General features: G+C 51.8%; 1 protein-coding gene across 1 annotated transcript in view; it reads left to right on the top strand.

Moving 5' to 3' along the window:
• The window catches only part of PPP2R2D (protein phosphatase 2 regulatory subunit Bdelta), an 18152-nt gene extending 9901 nt beyond the window's left edge, over nucleotides 1-8251 (top strand). The window contains exons 6-9 of the mRNA XM_027840468.1: nucleotides 4207-4371; nucleotides 6257-6426; nucleotides 6508-6599; nucleotides 7396-8251. Coding sequence (XP_027696269.1) covers nucleotides 4207-4371; nucleotides 6257-6426; nucleotides 6508-6599; nucleotides 7396-7675 — 707 coding nt within the window. The 3' untranslated portion in view covers nucleotides 7676-8251. The remainder of the gene's footprint in view (nucleotides 1-4206; nucleotides 4372-6256; nucleotides 6427-6507; nucleotides 6600-7395) is intronic.
• Nucleotides 8252-8467: the final 216 nt, after the last annotated feature.

Raw genomic sequence — 8467 nt, forward strand, 5'->3', positions numbered from 1 at the left:
TACCTAGGCCATGGCTTCAGAGAGCTGTGTGCAGGCAGGGCAGTGGAAGGTCATCGGCGACCTCTGGTGCTGCCCCCATCACTGGTGCCAGTCTGTGTCCTTTGACAGGATCTCTCCTGGGTCTCCTCCCTAGAATTGTTCCCTGCTCTGCCCCTCAGAGATCCCCTCGGATCCCCTGCACCAAGTTTCCATCCCATTTCTCTGGCTTGTGTGGGCCCACGGCCCAGGTGGGCCACTGCCACTGCTCCGTCACATGGATCTACTCCGTCGATGCCCAGACGGACTGGATGTTTTCTGCCCCCCTTCCCTTTCCCTCCGACTGTCCCAACCTGGTCTTCTGGTCCTGCTTCACTTGGTAGCATTATGAGTCTGAGAGAAGGGAGACCCTCCCCTGGGCTCAGAGATGGTCAGCCGTGACATCCGTGCCCTGGTTCTCCTCTCCCTCCCCTGCCCTCTCTGGGCACTTGTGGCCTTGCCAGGCAGTGGGCTCCTTCCCTTTGTGCTCTTTGGCTTTCTCCGTGGCGGGTCCTAAATCCACATTGGGAGCGTGCCATCTTAGCATTGCTCCCATAGCCAAGGGATGAGGAGAGCAGTGTGCCATTGGCTTCAACCAGTGAGCCCACTCAGGAGACTCTCCGTCCCCACTCAAGGACTTCTCCTCAGAGAAAAGCCATTGCCCAGCTGTCCTGCCTGAATCAGGCAGAAAGAAAGGGTCAGCAACGAAGAAGGTCAGGTGTTAGCTCTGACCATGCAGGACCGTCCAGCTGGACCAGATGGTGGAAGCTTTCGTTGGAATCCACGGACAACCCGACAGTGACTTTGCGTCCGTAAAAAACAGTGTCCCCTTGCTAATTGAGCATCATTGGTGCCATTCTGGGACCTGGGCTGGCTGCAGAGCTGTTCTGGCCACAGCCATGTAGAGTTTGGGCATCTCATGGGATCGTGGGTGGAGAGTCCAGGGGACCATGGAGGCCATGGAGGCTGGCCCCTGCACATTACAGATGATGAGCCTGAGCAAGGCCCAGAGAGCCTTCCAACCCAGGGCAGCCCTGTTCTCTTACATGGGTATCTCACTTGTCAGCGAAGACTGGTGTTCTCGGAGCTCTCCAGAAGCACTTAGGACAATTGGTATAACAGGCTTGGGCTCAAATCTTGCCTCGTCCTGAGCAAATCACTCGCTTCTCAGAGACCTCATCTCTAAAATGAGGGTTGAGTACATTCTCCCCAGAGTTCTTTTGGGAAATTGAACGAGGGAGGGCCTTATAAACTTTACAGTTGTTGTTATTCTTGTCAGATGCTGACAGTTCCACTGACTTCAGGTGTTTTTCCCTGCCCCTTGGCGACCTTGTTTTGTTCTGGGCTGGAGAGCGTTCAGAGGAGGCCCCCGAGGGCTGAGGCAGGGATTCACAGGCCTGACATATGGAGGAAAGGTCCTTTGTTTGGCCCCAGAGGCAGAGCCAGCAGCCATGGGAAGGAGCTGCGGAAAAACCTTCCTGCACCTGGAGTGGGCCGTCCTGAGAGCTTGTGGGCTGCACATGGGAGGGCTTCGGGCAGTGGCTGGGTGCCCCCGTGTTAGGTGTGTAATAGCTGAGCTTGGTTTGGACAAAAGACCTGGGCAGTTGCTTCCAGCCCTCGGGCTCTGACCCGCTGCTCTACAGCAGTTGGAGGCAAGGACCGGTGTCATTGTGGGTACAGAGCCCCCAGATGCCCCCATGTCTCACCTTCATTGCACTCAGAAGATTCGAGCCCTCTGGATGCTCCCCAACTGGACCCTGCCATTTCTTACCTTCCCACTTTTCCTTCAGCCTCAGCTGATGAGGCTGATATTCCAAATGTGCCACTTGGCCATGTGACCATGGGCCAGTCTCTTCCCCTCTGTGGGGCTTGGTTTCATCACACATAAAATGGTGGGATTGTCCCAGTAACTTCTATGCACAGTCTCTGCCAGCTCTCAAGTGCTCTTTTGAGAGCAGGGCTCCCCAGCACATGCCAGGGGCACCACTGAAGCCTGTCTGGTTGAATCTGGGTGTTCTTCAGCATGGATTCCTGCCTTCCCACCCCCATGCACAGGTCTCCGGTGGCTTCCAGCTCCCCTTCCCCACCACCCACACCCTTCTTGACCCCTTCCTGGTCACTTGGCTTCTGCCCTCACAAATGGCGGCCAGCATCTTTCTTTTCAGGCTTCCTCGTCGACCTCTTGGCGGCATCTCCTTCCTCAGAATATTCTCTTCTCCTGGCTTTTAAAATTCCCCTCTACTCCCTCCCTAAATCTTCTCTGGCCTTTTATTGCTTTCCCAATCTGAGGAATTAGGGATTTCCTCCAGAATTCTGTCTTTGCCACTTGGCCTTGGCAATCAGTGCCTCTCTCAGCCTGCTGCTCTCACCCCCAGGTAAGGTCCTCCTCTCTTTCCTGGACTCCAACCCTGCGGTCCGGCTGTCAATCTGGAGACCCGTCTCTGCCTCGGTGCCCCATGTGCCAAAGGTGAGTTAACCCATGGTCCCAGAGGGCACCAAGCAGGCCTCCTTCATTTTGTGGATGAGGCCACTTACTGGACACACACCCACTAGCCTCCCCAACTTCCTTATTTGTCAGTGGCCCCAATTCGAGCTTACTCTTCTGGCTCTGTTAACCTCACACCTGGAAACCACGTCCTGGTGTTCTGCCTCCACAACATTAATTATAATGTCAATACTAGTACAGTTAGCAGGCGGGGGGAGTTTTGACAGTTGCAAAACCCTACAAATATCATTTGGTCTTTAAAATAACTCCAGGAGGTAGGTGCTAGCCCCATAACAGGCTAACAGGTTAAGTGACTTGCCCAGGGTCACCCAGCAGGTAGTTTGAGGCAGAATTCAAACTCAAGCCTCCCTGCCTCTCTTCCACCTGGCTGCTCAGTGCCTTGAGCCCCTCCTCTTCCTGATTGCCACTCCTTGGCTCTGACTCCTCCTGGGGCTTCCCTTGGCCTTCTGAGTCACATTCAGTCCCCTTTAAAGGGTTAAGGCTGTTCTTACTCCTTCCTTCCCCAGTGTTCCCTGCGGCCCAGGCACTGTGCTGGGCATTGGAGATACAAAAACAGAGGGGGATAGTCTGGGTGATGAGATGCTGGCCTAAGATGGCAGTGAAGGCAAGGGTGATACTCTCTAACAGCTGCTGGGGTCTGGGGACCGGGCGGGCGTGGGCGAGTGGGGGGGCCAGGGCAATGTCCACATAACGAAGCTGAGACACCGCAAGGAGGAGGATGACTTAGAAATGGGGAATTCAGAAGGGGCAGTCTAGAGGCACAATCGTCCAGTTTGCTGGGGTGCTCAAGCTCCCCGGGGACCGGGTCTGGGTCTGTAATTTCGACGTCGTCTCAGATGCTGCTTTTCCTTCCGCTGACACTCCATCATCCAGTTCACGGCCTGGGCGCTTTCTTTGGGCATGCTCTCCCCGTTATTGAATTTAAATGGCACCCGTTCGGTGCAGCCTTCCCTGGTTTGTCTCCTACGGTTCGTAGTGCCCTTTGTACCTTAGGTCCTCACCTCGCACTGTGCCAGTCTCAGCCCCATGTTATCTTTGTTGTATTGTAGCTGTGTGGGAGCTGTGTTCCCCCATCTGGTGGTCCACTCTGAAAGGGGCCTGTCCACCTTCAGCGTCTTCTTTCTGTGCCCTCGCTCCTAGGGCATTGAGAGGCTTAGAGACTTAGCCGAAGTCCCAGAGGAAAGGCTGGAGCCCAGGGCTTGCTGGTTCATGACGTAGTCCTGGGCCATCAGCCTAGTGTTAGTACTATTGGAAACAGACCGTTCTTTTTTGGAGCAGAAAGTGTGCTTTGAAGGAATTCCGTTTCAAGCCTACTTTGTGCCAGAGACCTTTGTCTGGCTCTCCCCACTCTGTCTGGATCTAGAGTCAATGGCTTCTCCTTTTGTTGGGGCCCATCTCTTGCTTGACTGGATCATGTGTAGGGTGCCTTGGGATGGCTATCAGCGTACCAGCTCGCTAGCCCAGTGGCTCCCTTCCTACGTGTCCTTGGTGAGGCTGGAATGAGTCGAGAGCCGAGACTCTGTGTGGGTGTGCGCCTTCCCCACAACCAGTCTCTTCCAGGTGAAACTTCTGGGGGCGCCCAGGGGAGAACCGCTTGTAGAAGGACAGGCCTTGGGCTGTGGTGATCGCTTGCCTAATGGCCATCCAGAACTTAACTGCCGTTTGCCTTAACCGCATGCTTGCAGACATTGTCGATATTAAGCCTGTGAACATGGAGGAATTGACGGAAGTGATCACCGCTGCAGAATTCCACCCACGTCAGTGTAACGTGTTTGTGTATAGCAGCAGCAAAGGGACCGTCAGGCTCTGTGATATGCGCTCCTCAGCCTTGTGTGACAGGCATTCCAAGTGTAAGTCGCCACCTTTTCCCTTCATAGGTTCAGTCTGCGGAGAGAAGGAGCGCTTCCCTTTGTTAGCATGGAAGGATGAATGCAGGGAAGGCTTCACGTGCTCCCAGAGTTGGCGTGGGTGGGAGGGAGCTGGTCATTTAGCTGAGGGTGTTGTTCATTGTTGAGTTCTGGGCCCCCTGTCCTCACGGGTACCACGTGAGCCACTGACTTGGGTCATCCCTGTCCCTTTAATACATATGAAAAAATGGGGTGGGGTTTTGAGCATCTGTGAGCCTGGCTTCTGCCCAGAACCTTACGCTTAATCAGAGATAGCTGAGAACTGGGGTCAGGTTGCCAGAATTCCTTTCATTTGTGACCATTTTAAGCTACCAAACCGAATTCTCTGTTCATTTTGAGGTTTAAGTGAACAGCTAATGTTTTAAGCCATTGAATTAGATGAAGCCCTGACTGGGAAAAGCAAGATTGATTTTTAGCTGTAAGTAACCAAAAGAAATCTATGCAGTGAAAACTGTATTCTTTGCACATTATTGGTATTGCTGGGCTAAAAATACCTTTGTTAAGTGAGCTATTAAGGGAGAATCATTTGATTTCGAAAACTGTGGGGGAAATGGTCTTCATTTTCCATAGAATGGGTCTGCATTACATACATGGGGGCAGAAATAAATGTGGTTATTGCCCTTTTTTTCTTTTCCCATTTGAACCTAAGAAATGATGATTCATTATCACCAAATGACTGTTAGTCTGTGTCTATGAGAGAATACCATTTGTAAATGAATCGTGTCACCTCCAGAAGTGCGGTCGTCCCTCCCCGGATGGACACCCAGCCAGGATAATCTCTGCTCAGACTGCTGGGAAAGTAAATGACGCCTTGCAGTGCTTAAATGTATCTGGGTTTGTTTGTCAAACTTAAGGGCTAACTCAGAATCCCAGGCGGGGGTACTTCCCATCAGCCCAAACAGTTGGTCTGGACGGACTCCTTGTTTCGCTCAGCACCGTGTGGAAGGCTGTCAGCCTAAGGGTCTCCCCACCTGGAAGAAACCTCACGATCTTTGGGGAGAACTCATGCTCATGATCTTGCAAGCCATTGGTGACCAGTGATAGGAGACCTGCGGGATCTTTCTCACAGGCTTTGGCTCAAGCGCAGCCTAAAATTGGTGGTTGTGCAAATGTCCTCTGAAACCCCAATCAAACAACCACCAGGAGTTGAGGTCAGAGAAGTCCTGGGAGGTGTGTGGGCAAAGCCCAGTGGCCCTGGTCTTGATTCTGGTTTTTCATTGGTCTTTTGCATTGAGGTCATGGATGTAGAGTGGCCTAGGTTTTAACATGCCAGACTTAGAGTCCACATAAGCCAGGCTTACACTCAGCCTTGGACCTTTATCTTGGGCCCTCTGATTCTGGACAGTTGAGTGATTCTGTCTTCACCCCCTTCCTCAGGCTTCCCTGCTAAGTCTTAGCCAGGTTCCCTAAGTGAGAACTCACAGATTCTTTGTTAATCTTGCCCAGCGCTTAGATGCGCTGGCCAAGGACAGCAGGCTCCTCCTTGAGAGGTCTGCTCGTCCATTTGTTGGGGGGGATTATAAATCTGATGTTCTAGTGATTCTCAGTGCTTGGATGTGAAAGGGTCAGAGGGGCCTGGATGCACAATTAGAGGAGCAGAAGAGTTTGAAATTCCGTCATTTTTATTTACTCAGAGTGGCAGCTGCCAGCGTAGGAGAAGGTCTTGCTTAAAGTAAATGGTAAAAAGAAAAGAAACCCACCGATTGACCTTGACCACACAACTCTAGCCCGGATACTTGCTGAGGGCACCCCCTGAAGGGTCCTGGAGAAGGAGCCTCTCCTGACTTCAGAGTGGGCACTCAACACTCTTTGCTGTTTCCATTTGCAGTTTTTGAGGAGCCTGAAGATCCCAGCAGTAGGTCATTCTTTTCAGAAATCATTTCTTCAATATCTGATGTGAAGTTTAGTCACAGTGGCCGATACATGATGACCAGAGACTACCTTTCAGTCAAAGTGTGGGATCTCAACATGGAAACCAGGCCTGTGGAGACATATCAGGTGAGTGGGGGCGGGGTCTAGGAAGCCTTTCTCTTCCTGAAGAGTTCAGTGTTGTCATGTGGGACGTGCTCTCGCTCTCAGGTTCACGAATATCTCCGGAGCAAGCTTTGTTCTCTCTATGAGAATGACTGCATCTTTGACAAGTTTGAGTGCTGCTGGAATGGCTCTGATGGGTAAGTTGAGCAGAGTCCCCAGGGAGGCCGCATCTGAGCAGACAAGGAGACCCCCGGGGAAAAGCCATTCTCCTTCTCTGTTGGGCTGGGAGACCGGGGGAGGGGAGGGGTGGTCTTGAATCAAGTAACGCACCTGGCACCCTCTCCAGGAGGCCACCCACCTGCCTCTGCGTGGTCTCAGCTCAGTGTTCTGCTGGATCTTCTCAGCCCTGTTGGGGGGACGGGGGCTGCCTGAGCCCAGATGGGAGAGGTCCCTTTCTAAGGATGCCCTTGGGGAGAAGGCCACTTGAGTCCCTCTGATAGCCTGTAAAGCACCTGCCCGTCCTGCTCCCTTGAGATGGCGGCTCCTCCCTCTGTCTCCATGGGCAGGGCCTCGACCCAGGTCTGATTGGGATAGGGTACTGCTAGAAGAGCAGAATTCCCAGTCTGGGAGAGGTGCCGAGAGCAGTGAGGGGAAAGTGACTTTGTCGGGGTCCCCTGGCCGGAGCGTTCACTGCCCTGTGCTGCCTCTCAAGGACTGATTCATTGTACGTGTTAAGAACATTTCTGACTAGTCTCTGAAGAAGTCAGATATTATATAAAATTTTATGAAAATTAGTCTGTGGTGCTAATGTCCCCATGCCCCTCGGGCAGAGTCTTAATGCATGAGAATTTGAGGCTTGGAGTCGGGATTTCTCGACTTGAGCTCCAGCCTGAAGGGCCCGCTTGGGGACTCAGTGTGTGCATCAGGGCATGGCCTAGAGGCCCAGGGAGTCTATGACTTAGGAAGATCTCCCTTTCTTTTGCTCAACAACAGCGCCCTCATGACTGGGTCATACAACAATTTCTTCAGAATGTTTGACAGAAGCACTCGGAGGGATGTTACTTTGGAAGCCTCAAGAGAAAGCAGCAAACCTCGGGCCATCTTAAAGCCTCGCAAAGTGTGTACTGGGGGCAAGAGGAAGAAGGATGAGATCAGCGTGGACAGTCTGGACTTTAACAAAAAGATCCTCCACACGGCATGGCACCCCCTCCAGAATATCATCGCCGTCGCAGCCACCAACAACTTGTACATATTCCAGGACAAAGTCAACTAGAGACACATCTGGGGACATTGTCTTACTCCTGCCTTGGGAAGCCCGGTCGCTTTTCTGTTCAAAGAAAAGACATTCTTGTCCTCTCCATGAAGAGCACTGATGCACTCACGTCCCTTGATAGGTAAAGGAAAGAAGCTGGCCTGGTTTGGGTTCAGGGGGTCATTCTGCCTTCACTGAGGTGGGAAGAAGCCATGAGAAGCAAGGTTGGTGGACAGTGCTCGGTAAAGGCCTTTATCCAAGTCTGAGCCTTCCTTTCTAGTTTATAGACCAAAAATCCAGCACTCAAGAGAAAAGCTGTCAAAGCTCTTTCTTTTTCTCTTGCTCTCTCTTTTTTCTCTGTGCTGTAATATTTGGGCCTTTCAGAACATATATTGTGCGTTATGACGATACAAACATTCCTTCTCTGGCCTTCGTCTGGATCTCGGGTGATTTTACCATTGGATGCTTAGGTCGGGCTTGAGTTGGGTCCGGCAGCAGGTTTTTCATGTGTATTTACTCTCCCACTGTATTTAATCACACCTTCTGGTGTAACCACTTAATAAAAATAAGAAACTATAAAAGGTGTTTTGAAATCTGGAAGTATTGAATCAGTTTTTTTATTTTCTTGTATTGCATTATTTGAAATTGTGCAAAGTTATCCTGATGGGAAGCTATGACCAGTTTTTGTCCTGAATCATTGACAAAACAATGCTGTGTGTAGTGCTCTCCCCACCACCACAAGGGCTTGTGTTGTTATGATTGTGTGCCATCAGGCTAGGGTGTGCTCGGTTCTCCGGCCGCAAGGAGCTGAGG

This window comes from Vombatus ursinus, unplaced genomic scaffold (genome assembly GCF_900497805.2).
Source record: "Vombatus ursinus unplaced genomic scaffold, bare-nosed wombat genome assembly UNPS02014845.1, whole genome shotgun sequence".
Classification (NCBI taxonomy): domain Eukaryota; kingdom Metazoa; phylum Chordata; class Mammalia; order Diprotodontia; family Vombatidae; genus Vombatus; species Vombatus ursinus.